The 20234-nt window shown below is 43.6% G+C and overlaps 1 protein-coding gene across 1 annotated transcript in view; it reads left to right on the top strand.

Moving 5' to 3' along the window:
• The window catches only part of DNAH5 (dynein axonemal heavy chain 5), a 5605957-nt gene that overhangs the window by 1617026 nt on the left and 3968697 nt on the right, over positions 1-20234 (top strand). Inside the window, exon 14 of the mRNA XM_086967405.1 lies at positions 11647-11968. Within this exon, the coding sequence (XP_086823531.1) occupies positions 11647-11968 (322 nt within the window). The remainder of the gene's footprint in view (positions 1-11646; positions 11969-20234) is intronic.

Genomic DNA, 20234 nt, shown 5'->3' with positions numbered 1-20234 from the left:
CTGCACCCCCCCCCCTCCCCTCTTTTGCCTTAGTAGTACTCTCTCTTTGCAGATACTGCAGGGTAGTTAACGCAGGCCTTTACCCCCGTTGTAATCCGTCGTGCCTCCTTGTCTCTCCATTTGATTGATTGTTGTCCAAGCATTTACTGTTTTAGAATTGGTTCTCTTTGGATCATTCTCTATTTACAAACAAGCACAAAGGCGCAATACTCTGTTTAGTCTTTGCAGATAGTGAAAAATCGTGTAAAAAATAAAAGTAATCGAGCAAAATCAGTAGGCCACTAATTGGATCTCTTTTTGACCTCGCTAAAATAGAAATATTAGGAACAACCCTTCATGAGAAATACGAAAATAGTGAGATGAACTGAGCTCCACACCATGAGGGCTGCAAGACAGCTCGGCTCCATCACCCATCCCGCACAAAATAACGACAAACCCTATGCAAATATTAAAAATGTAGACAACACACCAGCAAAGAAACAGGGTAAAACATTTTATTAAAAAACTATTTACATAACGTTGGTTTATAAGATGATGTCAGTAGTGGACCGATGTGTGAATAGAATGAAAACAGCACAAGGCTCCAAGATCCGGATGGCAAGCTCCTGGATGTTGGGTGCCATAGTTTAGAGTTCTGAATTTCAGCCTTTTTCAATGCCTGTGCTTTGTTGAATCAAAATGGCGGCTTGACACAAAGCTGACTCAAGCGTTGCTACTAATGCTATGCAGACCAAAACTGGTTTTCAGTTTGTACATTTTTCTAGATTTTTCAATCCAAGTTTGGTTGACTTTGTAGAACGATGGCTTCAGATTTTCAACATACGGTGTGGTGGCGCTGACTGGGAGGGGGCGCTTCGCTCCTGCCCCCTCCCCAAGTAAGATTTTCATACGTGAAAGTACGTTAATGGTTTTGGTCCCTGAGATGCTTCGATGTCACTACCATTCTCAAATAGCATAAGTTCTGGATGTTGGGTGCCATAGTTAAGAGTTCTGAGCAGTGCTTGTAACACTGTCTGAAGCTTATTTCCACCTACTGCAGCTTCACTATTCTCAAAGTAAGTGAGTGTCGTTTGTGGACCTGACTGCATTAGAAAACAATGTGATATGTTACCTTCCTAAACAGCTTGACGGAGGCCCCTGAGGGGCGGTGTGATGGCCATGGACTCGGAGAAGACGCTTGGCTCCGACACCCTCCCCAAGTCTTATAGCACTGGTGTAGCCTGAGATCGCCCCGACATAGGCGGCCGGCTCCCGGGGTCCGGCGGAACTTTTTGCCTTTTGATGACTCTTCAATTCTGGACCTTGTCCCACAATCCGTTTGACCTGAAGACAAGCTGTAGTGGGGCGCCCCTTTATCGTTTTAGTTGCCATTCCGCCCGCTTTTGCTACACTGTGCCTCTTCCGCCATTCAGCTGTTTACCGCCCGCTCTTGCGACTACAGCGTCTCGCTCACCATGTAGTTGAGATGCGCCCGCTCTTGCGGTGCAGCGATAGGCGGCTGCCACAGGACTCTCAAAATGGCGGCCGGCTCTTCGGTTTTGGGCCTGGTCCACTAAAATGGCCCTGGGACACCTTGGAACTCGGACGCTTGTCTGCTAGGGCTTGGGTCCCATTCTCGAAAAGCGTCCCCTCAGCCGTGAAGATTCTACAAAAGTCTTGGGGGCCTCCGACTCCCGCAGGCTTCTGGTGGGGAGCGGCTGCCATGATTGCTCGTGGAATGGCCACGACGGAGCTACGAGATGGTAGTGGTCTCATGCTGACGCCAGCTTTAGTCTGAAACATCCAGAAACACTATAGACTACTAATTCGATCAGTTCCTGTAGCGCCCCAACATGAACCGGAAGAGAAGAACTTGCCCTCCCCTCTTTGACTGATGGTTCTTGTTGCCTGTCCCCTCTGTTGTCATTTAACAGAACTTTTTGGACTGCTGAAAGGGGTTGTGTTCTGAACGCTGGTTGGTGGAGACATTTAGACTATATTCTTGACCTACGTTGTCGCGTAATGCGTTTTATGACACGCCGCGTTAGCGCACCCGGAAGTGATCCGAGGCGCGGCGCGCAGCGCGTAACGTAAGCATAACAGGTCATGTGACTTGTTAATAAAACTTTTCATTGGTTCATTTTACTTTTGTTAATTTAATGATGAAAAGCTTGGTCATATGACCTAAAAATTACGCTTTTTATTATTTTCGAACAATATTTTTTTTTCAAACATATGTTATAATATTCCAGGCTAATGTACTTTCCCGGAAAATTTACAACTGTCTTGCAAGTAAAATATATTCCTTTTTCGAGAAAAAGGGCGTTTCTTCCTTCCATGACGGAGCCGTTGAGTAAAAGAGATTCGGCCTGCTGTCTTAGTCGCCGATACGCCTGATTATCAGATTCTTATCGATCACTTTATGTTGCAGACATGAAAAACACAACTGCCCTTGACCATTTATCTTTACTGCGTTCCTACATATTATACCTTTTATCCGTCATTTAATTGGACTGCTTTATTTCACTTGCCTTTTACTGATTCGAAAACAGTCACTAAAAGTAAAAACTTTACAAATGTAAATACTACTACCGTGTTTTGTTTTAAAAACCTTTATTGTGAAAATGTCAGTATACAAATACGGGCCTATAACCACGTGGGCCGGCCACGGTGCAAACTGAAATCGTATATGATGAGGAGACATTTACACTGTAGAAGAACGTAACGAGCGGGCCATTAGGTTGCAAGAACAAAGGTGTCTAACAGTTGCGGAATCGGTGGACGTACATTTTGTAATTAAAATACGACAGGGCCACTTACAATAACATTTTCTAGATATACATTTGCGGGCAAGGAGTTACGAGTCCCATTTATACCGGCGCCATTTTGGGCGAGGCCGGGCAGGTCCAAGATATAGTCAAAATGTCTCCACCAACCATCGGCCAGACCAGAACCCCTTTCGGCCCTTTATGCTACAAGATGGTGTCTTCCATTCAGAAAATATTGGTGGCAGCATTTTGAAAAGAAACAGAAACAGCCGTTCTCCTAGTGAGTTTCACATTGTTACATTTAGGAAGAATGTTGAAGAGTAGTATGTGGAAAATCTGAAGCCATTTTTCTACAAACTCTCAATCAGACTTGGATGGAAAAAAAAAACCTGAAGAATGTACAAACTGAAAACCAATTTTTGTCTGTATAGCACCAACAGTAACGCTTGAGTCAGCTTTGTGTCAAGCCGCCATTTTCATTCAATCAATAGCGTCCCCCTACACACATTCAGGGACCTGGTCGTGTCTTCAGATGAAACGCATTGTAGGAAAAGAAGCAGAAAGGAAAAGGAAAAAAGTTCCGCCGGACTTCGGGAGCCGGCCGCCTATGTCATGTGCCACCTTTGGCCACACCAGGGCAATAGTGAAGCTGCAGCAGGTGCAAATAAGCTTCAGACAGTCCTACAAGCACTGCTCAGAAATCTCAACTGAGGCACTCAACATCCAGGACTTGCCATTCGGATCTTGGCGCCTTGTGCTGGTTCCGACCTATTCACACATCAGTCCACTACTGACATCACCTCATAAGCCAACGGGGCACCCCACGCCGACTTTCGGCGCAGCATTGTAGGATGGCCACACCAGTGCAGCCACTTGCTGGACACCACCTCGGTGCCATCCGGATCTCGGCGCGTTCGAGTCACTGTGCCGGAAGAGTGACCGGAACTCAGCTGAACACGCCGTCTTTCGGCGCAGCATTGTAGGATGGCCACACCAGTACGGCAATTTGCTGGACACCACCTCGGCGCCATCCGGATCTCGGCGCGTTCGAGTCACTGTACCGCAACAGTGACCGCAATTCAGCTGGACACGCCGTCTTTCGGCGCAGCATTGTAGGATGGCCACACCAGTGCGGCAATTTGCTGGACACCACCTCGGTGCCATCCGGATCTCGGCACGTTCGAGTCACTGTACCGCAACAGTGACCGCAATTCAGCTGGACACGCCGTCTTTCGGCGCAGCATTGTAGGATGGCCACACCAGTGCGGCAATTTGCTGGACACCACCTCGGTACCATCCGGATCTCGGCCCGTTGTGCTGCCTTCGGCCTATTCGCACATCGGTCCGCTACTGACGCCGCCTCACGTGCCAACGGATTTTCTACGCTTTTTGTAGCCCTATGCCGCATAACAGGTCATGTGACTTGTTTATAAAACTTTTCATTGGTTCATTTTACTTTTGGTTTCCTAAAGATGGAAGGCTTGGTCATATGACCTAAAAATAACACTTTTCATTGGTTTAGAACATTTTTTTTTCCCAAACGATGAAAGCCCCACCTTGTTTCTGGATCATTCAGACTGAAGCTGGCCTCAGCATGAGAGCACCACCATCTCGTGGCTCCGTCGTGGTCATTCCGCGAGCAATCATGGCAGCCGCTCCCCACCGGAAGCCTGCGGGAGTCGGGGGCCCCCCAAGACTTTTATACAATCTTCACGGCTGAGGGGACGCTTTTCGAGAATGGAACCCAAGCCCTAGCAGGCAAGCGTCCGAGTTCCAAAGTGTCCCAGGGCCATTTCAGTGGACCAGGCCTAAAACCGAGGAGCTGTCCGCCATTTTAAGAGCCATGTGGCAGCCGCCTATCGCTGCACTGCAAGAGTGGGAGCAACTCAACAACATGGTGAGCGAGACGCTGTGGCCGCAAGAGCGAGCGCAACTCAGCTAGATGGCCGCCACCTGGGGAGGCCCGTTCACGCCGGCTCCCCCACGCCCCCCCCCCCGGGCCGCCGCACGCCAATTTTCGGAGCAGCATTGTAGGATACCAAAACCAGTGCGGCAGTTTACTGTACATCACCTTGGTGCCTGTCGTACATGTTGTGTCAGCCATGTGACACTGGACACAGACCGCTACTGACGAGGCCTCCCCCCGCACCACCCGGGACGCCCCACGCTGTTTTTCTGTGCTGCATTGTAGGATCCCTAAACCAGTGCGGCACCCAGGCGACATCACCTGGGTGCCGTCCAGAACTCTGCACGTTGTGCTGCCTTGGGACTATTCGCACAACAGACCGCTACTGACGAGGCCTCCCCCCGCCCCACCCGGGACGCCCCACGCCAATTTTCGGAGCAGCATTGTAGGATCCCTAAACCAGTGCGGCACCCAGGCGACATCACCTGGGTGCCGTCCAGAACTCTGCACGTTGTGCTGCCTTGGGACTATTCGCACAAAAGACAGCTTCTAACCATTGTTGCTTTTTGTGTTGAGAAATGTTTAAATGTTTTTAGTTTTTGTTCCGTTCGTTAAAGTTAGTAGTTAATAAAGTTTTATAACCTTACTTTCTTGGAGTGTTATCTATTTTTTTTTAAAAACGAGTGAATGGGGCCTTGAATCGGGTTATTGTCATGTGTGGACTTTGGAAGTGTGCTGCTGCAGGATCGGACATTTCAAACTCAAATGCACGTTCTTTTTCTTACCTTTCCGAAGCATGGAGCGCAATAGCAGGCAGAGAAAGGGTGATGCACGTGTTGAACACTACCTGACCTGGCAAGTTGCTGGCAGTGCCCCCCCGCCCGCTCCTGAAAGAGGGCACACACACACCGCCGCCCCGAGTACTTCACAAATCTTTAAAAGACCATGCGCTTGTTCATGAGGCTTAAATGGTTTATCACCTCTTCTAGAACCCCTGCATCGACCCTCTGACGTTTCATGGAAAAATTACCATGTAACACAATACCAAGCCCTGTCAGCTGAAACCCCCAAGGAATCGTGGGGCATATTATCAAGGGGGTTTATCTCCGCTTTTTGGCTTTAAAAGCCATGAAAGCGGAGATAAAATTATTTCCCTATTACCAAGCTGTCGCTAACACCAGTTAGTGACAGCTAAAAGGAGATAGCGACCATCTTGGGCCCCGCTTTGCATGTCAGTGATACTTATCACTAATGACATGCAAAGTGGCGTGCCAAGATGTTAGCGACTGGAAACAGTCCCTAACATCGCTACCTTCTATTACCAACTTTTGGAGATATTCGCGCTAAGCGCGAATATCTCCAAAATCTAACACCTGCCCTGAGCAGTTCTTAGCCATGTTATCCAATGGGAGGTGGATAACATGGCTAAGAGCATTAGGTCGATAATACATGAATATCGCTGACTTTTCTGCGATAATAGCAAGGTTTATCTGCGATAAAAATCGCCGATGTGCTGCGATAATTTTTGTCTCTAAACAAGTTAGAGACAAAAATTATCGCTAGTTGTTCGTAATATGCCCCCGGGTTTTTGCTTGCAGAAATCGGGAGGCGGGAGACTAGCACTGAAATCAGTACTCACACGCCTGAATCAGGAGAATTGGCATGTCTGAATTCTCTACAGCTGGAACCATAAACTACATCCGCAGGGTTAGGTGATAGCCTGGGACCAGCCTGGCATCTAAAATGGCTGCCGTGCACGACAAAATTGTGGCATTCGAAAAAAGGCAAGATGGCGCAGCCGCTGGAAGAGATGTATCAACATATATCAGCCTCCTCAGCCACCCTCAGGAAACATAGGGGATTAGGATACGTCTCCCGCACCCCCTTATACCTAGTACTTTAATTAACGAAGCACAAAATGGCGAATTCCCGTTTCGCTACCAGTTTGCGGCCCAGTTCGCGGCCCGTGAAGCGCTTCTACCGTGAAAAATCATTTTTTTTTTATTTTCCCCACGGGACCCTTTAATAACCCCAACAACATTCCTAGGGGGTCAAGAGGGGGCTACCTTGCCCCCTTTCATTAAATTCCCCCTTAGTTTTTCACCTTTTCTTCTCTCTCGATCCTACCGAGAGACAAGATGGCGGCCGCTCCGGACTGTCACGCAGCAAAAAAAAAAAAAAAGCTCACGCACAGCCGCTGGAAGAGATGTATCAACATATATCAGCCTCCTCAGCCACCCTCAGGAAACATAGGGGATTAGGATACGTCTCCCGCACCCACTTATAACTAGTAATTTAATTAACGAAGCACAAAATGGCGAATTCCCGTTTCGCTACCAGTTCGCGGCCGCGCTTCTACCGTGAAAAATCATTTTTTTTTTATTTTCCCCACGGGACCCTTTAATAACCCCAACAACATTCCTAGGGGGTCAAGAGGTGGATACCTTGCCCCCTTTCATTAAATTCCCCTTTCGTTTTCTACCTCTTCTTCTCTCTCGATCCTACCGAGAGACAAGATGGCGTCCGCTCCGGACTGTTTAGAATGTTGACAGACACCGGAGAGCCAATCAGTTTTCTGCGCGCAAAGTTCCGATAAGCGAAAAGTAAGCGGACCGGATCGCTGCCCAGAGCGCTGTTACAGATATATATCTTGGTTTGAACGTTAATTTCTCAAAAACTACTGGAGCACATATATTGAGACCTAGCAAAGGCACATCGGGCTAACAGTCCCTACAATTTTGCCAAGTTTCGTGCAAATCCATTCAGCCGTTCGAGCTAAAAGTGAGTCCAACCGCCCTATGGAAAACTCAATGCAAAAAACGCGTTTTGGGACCCCCCTTTTTTCTCAGCCCCCCCTTGACGAAACCCCACCAAATTTTCAGGGGCTGCTCAGAAACAAAATGTGCCATTTTCCTGAAAATTTCAGCCGATTCCGTCCACAAACGCCAAAGTTATTAGACATAGAATTTTCAGAAATCCCATAGAGAAAAAATCCTAACTATATATACCTACTGGCGATAGCCAGTAGGTAATATATATATATATATATATATATATATATATATATATATATATATATATTACCTACTGGCGGTCGCCAGTAGGTAGTTATAGTTAGGATAATTTTCAATGTTAAATCTCAACATTCTATTTTGAATAACTTTGGCGCCGGTTGACGAATCTGCCTGAAATTTTCAGGAAAATGGTCTCATGGCGGTCCGGTCCTTCCCTGAAAGTTTGGGGGGGATTCGTCAAGCGGGGGCCGAGATAAAAGGGGGGTCCCAAAACGCGTTTTCCCCATGTTAATTTCCATAGGGCGGTCGATTTCACTTTTAGCCCGAACGGCTGAATGGATTTCCACCAAACTTGGCAAAATTGTAGGGACTGGTAGCCCGATGTGCCTTTGCTATGTCTCAAGATATGTGCTCCAGTGGATTTTGAGTAATTTAGGTTCAAAAAAATATATATATCTATAGGCGCTCTCCCGTGCGCGCACCCGAGTGCGCTCCAGGCGCGACACGCGACTTGCGCGCAGGAAGCTGATTGGATCTCAGTTGTCTGTAAACATTCTAAACAGTGCGGAGCGGCCGCCATCTTGTGTCTCGGTAAAATCGAGACACAAGGGGTTTGAAAAAAAAAGGGGCAAATGACCATAAGGGGGAAGAGTAGACCCCCTCTGACCCCCTAGGTTTGATGTAGGGACTAAAATAGGGTCCTGCAGGGCATTAAAAAATTTTTTTCGTTTTGCGCGGGGGAAGCGCATGGTACGCGCACCGGAGAAGCACGGGGAAAATCCAGGACCATATTTATGAAGGCCTTGCGCTGTTAGTTTTGCGCTTCCTGTGCGTCAAATTTTGTGACGCACCAGCGGTGTAAAAAAATGCGCATTGTTATGCAATATTTAAAAAGTGACGCATCTATCTAGATGCGTCACTTTTTAAATATAGTGCAACGAGGTACATTTTATTACACTGCTGGTGTTATGCGTCACTTTTCTGTGCGCACTCCTTATGACATTCCAGATGTGTCATATTTAATGTATGACGAATCATGTTGCAGATACAATATGGCGCAGAGTTTTAAAAAGTGACCCATGTACCTAGATGCGTCACTTTTTAAAAAATAGTGTCAGGTATAATGCATGCAGAGGGGGTGTTCCTTGCAAAAAGCTTGGTAATAATGACGCAGTGCGTCACTTTTAGGATGCAGTTGCGCAAAAATCTTGCGCCTGCTTCACAGCAAACCTTTCACATGGTGCTTTTTCCATGTGAAAGGACACATTACTGGAGTTGCGTCACTTTTGTGACGCACTCCTGCAATGCGTTACTTTTGTGTTTACAGATATGTCAGAAATACTCCAGTTTATTCACTGTGTCATAACTTTCTTTTCTAACACTCACCTTCTTTCATTCCTCCTACTTCACTTCCTTTCACCTCTCATACCTTTCTGTTCTTTCTTACTCATTCTCCTTTCAATTATCAATGCACTATATTTCACTTACTCTTCATTTTTTAAGATTATAGCTCTTTGATGAGAATTGGAGGTAGTTCTGAAAAGAACTTTTGGTTTTCTTCTTTTAACTGAAGAGGAACAAAAACAGGAAATAGAAACTGCTCAACAGGAGCAAAAAGAAAAGAAAAAAATTAGGGGTGGGAAGGGCAGTGATGGTTCTCCAATGCCCGAACCATGAGCAGGACACTTTGCTCCCCATAGGTGAGGAGTTGATTGCAGTATCTGCATCTGACGACCCCATGGTTGAATGCAGGTTGAATGTTTGCTACCTGCCCCTGAGATTGTTCTCTTCCAGAAGAAGTTGCTCCTCCTGTTGATGTAGAGGCCCCATCTCTGGGAACCTCCTGTGCCAGAGCCCTGACACTTTCCCGGGCAAAATTCTGGGGGTGCCTCCTCTCCACATGGCGAATCATGGTGTAGTTGCCAAAAGAGTATTTTTTTTGGGGGTTACCCCGTGACAGGACCTGTTTGCAGATCCTGCACTCTACTTTTGGTGCATTCACCTTCTTCTGGCCTTCTGGAAACTTAAAAAATTTCCAGATGAAATGTTCCTTCACCTTTGGGGTAGGAGGCTCTTCATCAATGAAGTCATCTTCACTGCTGGATGGTCTGGCAGCCATGATGAATCCAGGAATATGGAGCAGCAAAAAAGGCAGGTCTTTCAGTCACAAAAGTGAAAGAAGAAGTGAAGGAAATGGGTGGGGATTTCATTCATTGTAAAAAAAAACTGTTAGCAACCAATGAAAAGTGTTATTTTAGGGTCACATGACCCGACGCGTTTACGCTGCGCGCTCCGGAGCACTTCCGGGTGCGTTTACGCAGCGCGATCGTAGGCGCTTCCGGGGCGCAAACGTGGCGCGATCGTAGGCGCTTTTCCGTGCGTTTATGCGCCGCGCACGTATGCGCTTCCGAGGGCACTTACGTTGCGCGCCGAAGTGACGTCATCAATCTTTTATAGAAATGCATAATCATTTTCCATATTAAAAAAAACAAATTTTATTTGTATGGTACGAAATGTTTTGCATTATTATTAACTTTTCATTCATATTTTTTTTTCACGAACGACAGTTGCGCTCTGGGTGCGCTTTCAGATGAGCTCACGGAGAAGCTTACAGGAGAGCTTAGCTGAAAGCTTCCCGGAGCGCGCACCCAGAGCGCAATAGAAAAAAATTATAAGAAAAAATGAATACTTAAAAAAAAACAGCAAATTGTAAAAAAAAAAAAGGTTAGAAACTCGATATACAAAGGAATTAGCATTTAAAAAACCTATGAAATTCACTGAAAAAACCATAGGTTTCACACCAGTTATAGTTAGGAATTAGCATTTAAAAAACCTATGAAATTCACTGAAAAAACCATAGGTTTCACACCAGTTATAGTTAGGAATTAGCATTTAAAAAACCTATTAAATTCACTGAAAAAACCATAGGTTTCACACCAGTTATAGTTAGCTGGAAATTTTACTGATATAAAACCATTGAAATTCCCACGTTATAGTTAGATGGACTCACTATAACTTGCGCGTGCAATGCACTGCTGATGACATCACATATTACATCACTCATGACATGGTCAGTGACATCACTCATGACATCACTGATGACACCATCCAGTGAATGTGTGTCTTTCTGAAAAATAAATATATTTTATATATGTATATGTAAAAGTTGATGGAAGAATAAATGTTTAAATAAGTGTCTAAATGGATGGTTTTTAAAAATTGATTGGTTAACTGGCTTAATAAGACATCATCAGCAGTGCATTGCACGCGCAAGTTATAGTGAGTCCATCTAACTATAACGTGGGAATTTCAATGGTTTTATATCAGTAAAATTTCCAGCTAACTATAACTGGTGTGAAACCTATGGTTTTTTCAGTGAATTTAATAGGTTTTTTAAATGCTAATTCCTAACTATAACTGGTGTGAAACCTATGGTTTTTTCAGTGAATATATATATATATATATATATATATATATATATATATATATATATATATATATATATATATATCACAAAATCTAAAATATAGTATATTTGCTAACCTTTAAACCCTGACTGTACTGTTATTTCGCGATTGGTTCTTGTTTCATGAAGATGATCCATTATAGAACACTTCTAGATTAATTTCTTCCCCTTTGCTCTGTTAGTATTTCGGTTCTTGTTGGACCGCCCAGTATGTGCTTGAAATTTCTTTTAATCCAAGTCGGCCATTACTCGTTTCGGTCCGAAGACCTTGATCACATGATATATATATATATATATATATATATATGTATATATATATATATATATATATATATATATATCGTAATAATGATGTATTTGGATATTTCAAACGATTATAAAGAAATTATTGAATTAGCTTATAGTTTTAATGTTTTCGTTTCATTTTTAGTATGAGGTTTAGATGTGGCTGATGTGTTTAATCTTTTTATGGTTGTCCATACATATTTGTAACTAAACTATTTTCTTATTCAGGTTGGGTATCCCTGATCTTGGCATTGATGAAAAATACCTTTACATTCTTCAGAATTACGGACATGATATTGAGATGGTATCTAAAGTTTATATAAAGCAGAAAAATGAACCGCCGTTGGGCCGTGACCTTCCACCTGTCGCAGGCAAGATTGTTTGGTCTCGTCAGCTGTTTCGCAGAATATATGGGCCAATGGAGCTTTTTCAACAACATCCATCCATCTTGCAGATGGAAGAAGCAAAGCGCATCATTCGTAATTACAACAAAGTATCTAAAGTATTACTTGAATATGAGGTCCTTTTCCACAGAGGATGGCTTAAACAGGTATTAAAGTCTCTTAATATTTACTATGAAGGTATATTTTCTTCTATTTAGGGTTTGCATACATTTATTTATTAGAGTCAGTACTCAAATACGCCAACCTTTTCATGAAAAATTAAACGTACTTGGTATAAATATAATTGAGCTTATAACTATTTTGGCCTATGGGAAGGCCCAATAAAGTTGCATATGCAATGTGATGAAATGGTAGGGGAGTACATATAATTGAAATATATAATCCTGCTGACTTTTTGACTAGTCCGCAAGTCATCCGGAGATATTCTAATTTACATTTGTCATGTTATGTTTATTGGAAAACAAGAAACCCCTTATCTAGAAGCTTTTACTAGCTCAGATAGAGGAGCCGAGTAAGCAAGAAAATTCACCAATTATAGTTATCTCTAGTGACTGTAACTTATTTCGTAAAGCAGCCGCGGTCTGTAGTGGGAGTACCTGCTGGGCGGTGACGTGGGGAGGGGGAGGGGCAGGGTGCGGTGTAGTAATCTATGGATTACGGAGGTTTACAGGTAAGTAAACACATTAATAAATAAAACGAATTTCGTTGCGTGCACTGCACCCCAAATGCGATGCAGTGCGCGTAACGAAATTCGTTTTATTTATTTATATTTTTACTTACTGTAAACCGTTGTAAGGAGCTGCAGGCTGTTTTGTCCACCAAACCTTTAAATAGTTCCAGTGGCAGACCATTTGGTCCCGCTGCTTTTCCATACTGATGACACCATCCACATAACCACTCACACACCCACATTCACCCTCTTGTACGGCCACTCACACACCCGCACAACCACTCATATACCCAATCATAGACCCATACAAGTAGCCACACAGCCACTCACTCCTCCTTAGAGCTACTCACTCACTCACTCATACAGCCACTCATACAACCCTTCACTCACCCATACAGCCACTCAAACATAAATCCACCTCAGTTGAGTAGGTAAAACTATATGTAGGTTGTTCAAGCTTGCAGGATAAAACTTCCCACATTGTGTTACCCTATCTCTATAATTCATATAATAATTTCCTTTTTTGCAAACATTTTAAAGCAGCGCCTGATTAGGAAGTAGAAGGGAATTAAACATAGAGAACTGCAGACATGCAATTACTTTCAAATGATTAAACTTTGGTCGCCTGGCTGATCGAGATGTTACCTTCGTGTTTGAGGCCCACAAAGCATTCTATTCCTGAGTTAAATTTCCAGGTGCAACTTTTTGCACACATATGTTTCATTCCTTCATTGAGGATGAAACACCAGAGGAATACACTCCATATGAAGACAGAGAAATAAAGGTGCCCTCCCACACACTACAGAAACCATGAGAGACTCGGGCCGGTCTTAGCTGCATACACACCGCATCCTGACTCTGACAATTTAACTGCAGAAGAAATGCATACACTATAAAGAGATGTTTTTCATACATATAGAAATCAAACATAGTTCATAATACAAACACTAACTGTTAACCCTGCGTGGGCTGCTCGAGCCACAAAACTACAATTGGCTATCACTGGTATCAGCCCATAAACACTGAATGCCATCATGGGACATATTCCCACAAGTCAGGAGCAAATTCTGTTCTCAATACCACAGAAATTAAACATGCTTGAGGCAGTTTTTTCCCCATACGGGTACGCAGAAAAAGCACAGAATACTAACTATTTGCTTGCCGATGGGGATTGCTCCCCCGGTTGAAGACTGTGCAACTTGGGGTACAGTTTTCACTGCCGTTTATACCAGAAGTCATGGTACCCTTTCTCTGGCTGTTTTACCAGATGTATTGTAACATCTCTTACATGAGTTTGGGGCAGCACTTGCCCTGGACTTAGGGATGAAATTGATTAGCAATTTTACTGCAGTATCAACCATTATGTTAAGTAACATAAAGAGGGGGGGCAGCTGTGCTGGCTACACATGGGCTATCCTGTTTTAGGTTTAAATCTATAATAACTTATAAAACCCCACCAAAAGGGAAATAGCCCATACCAGTGTAAACATATAAACATAGATAAACACCTGCACAACCACAAACTAAATGCCATTCAAAGAAAGGAAAAGGAGAGTGAAAGAGTCATTTTAATTTTTTCCTGAAGGAGCCAATACAATGTAACTTTGTTATGCAAGGTAGCAGCAAGAAAAACTGGGCTAACCGTATTCTGCTTGAGTACTGTTGTTTAGGGACATCACTAAGAAACTGTTTCTTTTTCCTTTTTCTTTTTCAGTTTTGTGGTCTTTAGTCTAAAGATGCAGGGTTTAGAAGTATTTTTTAGGCCTGATTTAATCATTTTATAAATTATAGATAATCAGGAAATAGTAAAACCATATTTGATCTCTTGGCTACGTTTGATTCTTTTGCTGATAGGTAAAATGGCTGGTTTCATAAAAATCTTTCCCAATATGTACTATCACCTTTACCCAGAGAGAATGGGTGAAACCCTTTGATACATCAGCCCTCTTTTCTAGCTAGTCAGCAGTGATAGTAAGTGAATTACCAAACACCCCAGGTGTTCAATGCATGGTGTAGTGACAGGTATATGTATATATAAACTTCTTTATTCGTTTTTTTTTAAATGAAAAACCATAAAAGAGACATTAAAAAAGGTACAAATTACAATACACGTTACAATATTACACAGATAAAGAATTCGCTAAAATTTCATACATGTAGAGAGTAACATACAAACATCATATTATTGAGCCATATCATTAATCAGAAGTAGTGTTACAAAATACTTGTTAAAGATTTTGCCTATGCTTCATAGTACATTTAAAAAAATTAAGAACAAAGTAACAAACTGTTTCAGATTCAAGCATTTGAAGTCATAGCATTGCCGGCCTACATTGTCTGAGGCCCCAGATCCGCAGTATGGGAAGTAGCCAAATTATCCTATGTGAGCGGTGGAATTTGCAAAACATGGTTACATGTAAATTAGACTGAGTTGATTTTTCGTCGCAGGGGCATAAAGGATAATCACTCCCTTTTCTCAGAGGAAACGCAACTAATCTGAAAAATGTGTCTAGCCTGAATCTTGTCATCAGCATTCTCTCGTAAATTGTTACCTGTAGTGTCAAGTAGGGATGGATGCCATACGTTGTTTGTACCATATTTGCATGAATGACCGAGGTTTTTGGCGCTTCAGATACCAATCTCAGGGTCTCTAGATGGCGAAGGGCTTGTTGTTTTAATACCTTTTTTAGAAGGTCAATTATGGACTCTGGCTGGAAGTAATATTTCACAAGTCCGAGATCTTTTAAGAAGTTTCTGATATAGGAGAGCCATCTTACTCTGGAAGACTTGTCGAGAGCCATTGTATCGGCTACGATAGACTGGGTCAACGCGTTTTTGACAGACGTCCAGATGCGCCGCCACAGCATCAAAGGTTGAATCTTGATCAAGTCCTCCAGGTAAGGGATTCCTAACTCTAAATGAGAGGCATAGGTTGAAGTGCCTTTTGGGGTGGCCAATAGGAATCTTAGGAAAGCATTTTCTGCTATCTGGATGGAACTGGGATCAGTATGTCCCCAGACTCCAGCTCCATACAGCGCTACGGCCTGACATTTGGCACTATAGATTTTCAGTAACTCCACTGGGGCCCTTTTCCCCAGTCTCTGGGAAAAGCTCGTTAAGGCCGCTATTGATCTTTTAAACAGGTGGCATCTTGTCTCTACGGCTGGGTTCCATGTCAATCGTTCGTCTATCATGATACCAAGGTACGGATACTTGGTGGTAACCTCGAATTTGTGCTTATAGAGGTAGATTTATTTTGCTCCTTTTTTCTTCGTACCTGATATCATGGCAAACGTTTTCTTGACGTTTACCTGTAGATCCAGACCCCCCATGAAAGTTGTGTATCTATTCAAGGAATTCTGAAGCTCTCGCGGAGTGCGCGCGAGGATGACCGCGTCATCCGCGTAAAGCAGAGCGGGAATCAGGCGCTGTTTAATGCGTGTGAGGTCCTGGGCCCCCCTCAACATCCCTTCCTCCAAGCCGTTGGTGTAAAATGAGAAAAGGAGGGGGGCCAGGACACATCCTTGCCTGACTCCATGCTCTACTCCAAAAGGCGCCGTCAGCTCGCCATTCAGTCCATAGCGTACTCTGGCCGAGGCTCCTGAGTAGAGCTCCCTCAGAAAATCTAAAAGAGGGGATTCCACTCCTATGTGACGTAGAACCGACCACAGCTTTGAGTGCGAAACGCAGTCAAAAGCTGCGGGCAGGTCCACGTAGACCATGTATATCGTGTTCCCCTTGGCCTGCGTGTATTTACCCATTATCAGACTGAGATTGAGGGCCTGTTCTACCGGTCCGAAACCCTCTCGGAATCCGAACTGGAGATCGGAAATAATACCCCGGTCCTCACCCCATTGCTGGAGTCGCTCTAGGATTACTCTCCCCACGACTTTTCCGAGCGAGTCCAGCAATGAGATAGGGCGGTAGCATTTCACGTCTTGGCGGTTCCCCTTTTTGAAAATGGGGACCATTATGGACTTGGTCCAAGAGTTCAAAACTCCCTCATTAGCAGCAGCAGTGCATACTCTTGTGATGATGGGTGCCCAAAGTTCCAAATTGTGCTTGAAAAAGTCCACAGGGACCCCATCAGGCCCTGGGGCTTTCCCACTTTTGCTTGATTCCAGGGCCTGCAATAGGTCAGGTATATCAAAGTGGAGGGGAATTGGGTATTGTACTTTAGGGAACAGATTATCAGGGCCATCTGTGATTGAGTTATTTTAAAACATTTTGGAGAAATGAGCTACCCATGTGTCTTCATCTATGGCAACTTCAATCTTGGGGGTATGTGTGTCGGTAAGATAGGGGGCTCTGACAGTTCGCCAGAAAGCCTCACTATTTTTTGAAACAGCACTCTTGTGTAGATCTTCCTAGAGTTTTTATTTCAGCTCTTTGGTTCTTTGCTTACGTTCCCCTATATATTGGCGTCTGAGAAGTTGGATTTGTCCCATATCCCTAGGTTTGTTGTGTAAGGCAAGTTTTAATTTAGTGAGGGCTGTGGTGCAATTATGATTGAACCACCCTTTCTTGCCTGAATTTTTGGACGTTACTTTGGATGAGAGTAGTTCTTTAATTTTTACTAGTATTTGTGTGAAATTATTTAGGACTTCTTCGTGACTGGGCGAGAGGTCGAGGCATTTTATTATGTTTGGATAGGCCAGCTCGGCCAATTTTTTTGTAGTTTCGCTAGGGTTGATTTTTTCCCACTTAATTGTGTAGCCATTCTGTTTCCCTACCTCTAACTTGTTCTGGGCAAGAGTATTAGCAATTTTGATATTTTGGGAATTAAAATCAGGTAGGTAGAGGTGCATCCTCAACGCAGAGTGATCACTCAATGAGTTGTCGATAACCTGGAAGTCTCTGGCTATGTCTAATAAACCAGGAGACAGGAGAATAAAATCGACTGTCGTTTGATGACCTCTGCCCACGTAGGTCGGATGAAGGGAATATAGATCCGCACTTGGTCGATTGGCAATTTGCAGATCCAGGTCGGAAAGCACACTATTTAGAGCGCTCCCTGCTTTACTATGCGTGAAATGTACTAATGGTGTCTCATGTTCATCCACGATCCCACAGCAGAGTAAGTTCGCCAGTGGCCATGGATGAAGGTTAAAGTCCCCTCCCCATAATAAATGAGTTGCCCCATGTCTGCCTTTCCATTGATGAAATTGACTTACTCTCTCCTGTATGTTTCTAAGGAGAATCATAAATTGATCTTCGTCTAAATTATTGTACAGGTTCATCAATAGAATGGTCTCCTTATTCACAAAGGAAAGTGAAAGAATGTGATAATTAGGATCAGAGTGGACGATGGACACTTTGAGATTTTTCAAGGTATTTGCTATATACGCTATTAGCCCACCTTTGGGCCTGCCTGGTGTACTACTCACAGCTGGAATAAAAAATGTTTTATATCCTGATATATGGAGCTCTGTTGTAGACCATGACTCCTGAAGGCAGATTATTTTATAAGGTTCTAAAAAGCTTTGAGCCGTCCCATCCTCAAGCTTGGATTGCAGACCAGCTACGTTCCAGAAGAGGATGGGTATGGGGTGTTGATCGTCTTTTTGAACTACTATTTCTTTTTGTTTGGGAGGACTTATTTTCAGAATGGAGGGGTATGAGTTATGGTTAATGGGTTCGGCTCCTGTTGATGGTCAATCGACCATTTCTAGTCCACTGAATCTATTATTCAGCGGGATGTTGTACCACGAGTCCCATCGTGGTGGCTCTCTATGTGTCATCATCTGTGTATGTGGCCTCCATTCTTCCCAATCTCCACCCTGATATCGTGGACCCAGAGAGAATGGGTGAAACCCTTTGATACATCAGCCCTCTTTTCTAGCTAGTCAGCAGTGATAGAAAGTGAATTGCCAAACACCCCAGGTGTTCAATGCATGGTGTAGTGACAGGTATATGTGTACAGAGTGCTGTCATCAAGCATCTGGGATAGTGTTGAAAACATGACTCCAGACTTTTGGAAAACATGGAACGCAGTGTCACTTAAAATGCTGCTGCAAAAAGTTCTTACCAAGTTCAACAAAGATTGGAGTGATATTGTTTATATATGTAGTAATTCGACTACATATATGATTTTTTTTTTGTGATGACCTGTCAAAATTGATACCTGATCTGAAGTGCTTCCCTGTAAGAGATCTTTGCCACTTGCTAGATGGTATGCTGAAAGCATCTTTACAATCTTTAGAGTTAATGAAGAATGTTGTTGACTTTGTAGTCCATTCTGGTATACTGTTGTGCAGGAACTAAAACGTAAATATTTATCATTTTGTGCTTTATGTGGCATCAAAGAAAGAATCATCCCAACTGTGTCATTTAGCTGGTGGTTCTCAGTCCTAGAGGCCATGAGTGCTATGTTAACCATGTGGCAACTGTTTACAGAATTTTTGCTTGGTGATAATGCCAAAGGTAAGAAATGGATGGATCTTTGGTCGCATAATGATAGTGATGTGAAAAAACGTCCACTCTACTGCACTCTTAAATGTTTACAGGAAAACATGACTGCTGTGGTTGGTCCTTCGTGATATAGGACTAGATGCAGAATTGATTTCCTTCCTGCAAACTGCACATGCGAACACCATGGCCCCGGTACGGTTCAATGAAGATGGCAGCCTGACAGATTCTTAGCCAGTAGGAAGAGGAGTCCGGCAGGGGTGCATTTTGGTTCCCCTGCTATTTACCCTATACATTAATAAATTGGGTGACCCCTTAATATCGTGCTTTAAGGACATACCTAGGGCCGGCATCAAAATGATTCCCGCATTGCTGTACGCCGATGACACGGTTTTATTTTCTACAACTGAAAGGGGCCTGCAACAACTCTTAAATTGTTTTATAGATTTTATGAATTTATTAGATTGAATCACAAATTTTAAGAAATCTCATGCAATGTCCATAGGCTCCCGAAAGGTGTAAAAGGGACGAATTAACTAAAGTACCCACGTTCCCATATACATAGTGTGTGCAACGAACACTTAAAAAGAACATCCTAGCTAGAGCGTTTTGGGCCACCCGGGACTTTGCAAAAAGACTCGGGTCAAAACCACTCCCTGCACTTTTGAAAGTCTATAACACAAAATGTATTCCAATGGCTATGTATGGATGTGATATTTGGGGTTACAAGGACGTGAAGGACATACAAGTGGCAGAGAATAATTTTATGCGCAAACTTCTCGGGGTCCCTGTAGCCGCTCCTGTTTACTGTCTGCATGAAGATTTGGGGATGGGGTATATTTCAGACCAGATTGCAGTTTGCCCCATTGTTACGGTGGCTCAGAATCTAGGCGCAACCCCCCCCCCCCCCCCCCCCAACGTAAATCAACTCATAATTTCGGATTGCATGGCATTAGAGCGATCCTTACACATCCCTTGGCTGAAATATAGAAAGGAAGAGACAAGATGTCTTGGTTGTCCAGAATTGTTTTTGACCTGAGGCCCCTGGGCAAGACTGCGATCATAGATTTCAAACGGCAGTTTGTGGACAGGCAGAAATGCCTTAGGGAGGAGGCTGAGTTAGTTAAACCTTCGGTGAGAAGGTATGTTACATTGAGCCTAGGCCAGCAGCTACAACCATATTTATCTTATGTCAACAAACCTTACCATTGTTTTGTTCTAACAAGATCCCGCTTAAATATTGTTCCCTGGCTGCTGGCATTTCCGAGAGGATATTTAAAACCTGAATAATTAAAACCTTGCCCTTTTGATAACTTCTCAGAACAGGATACCTT

This window comes from Lissotriton vulgaris, chromosome 4_1, assembly GCF_964263255.1.
Source record: "Lissotriton vulgaris chromosome 4_1, aLisVul1.2, whole genome shotgun sequence".
Lineage (NCBI taxonomy): Eukaryota > Metazoa > Chordata > Amphibia > Caudata > Salamandridae > Lissotriton > Lissotriton vulgaris.
This window is presented reverse-complemented; position numbering and strand designations above follow the sequence as displayed.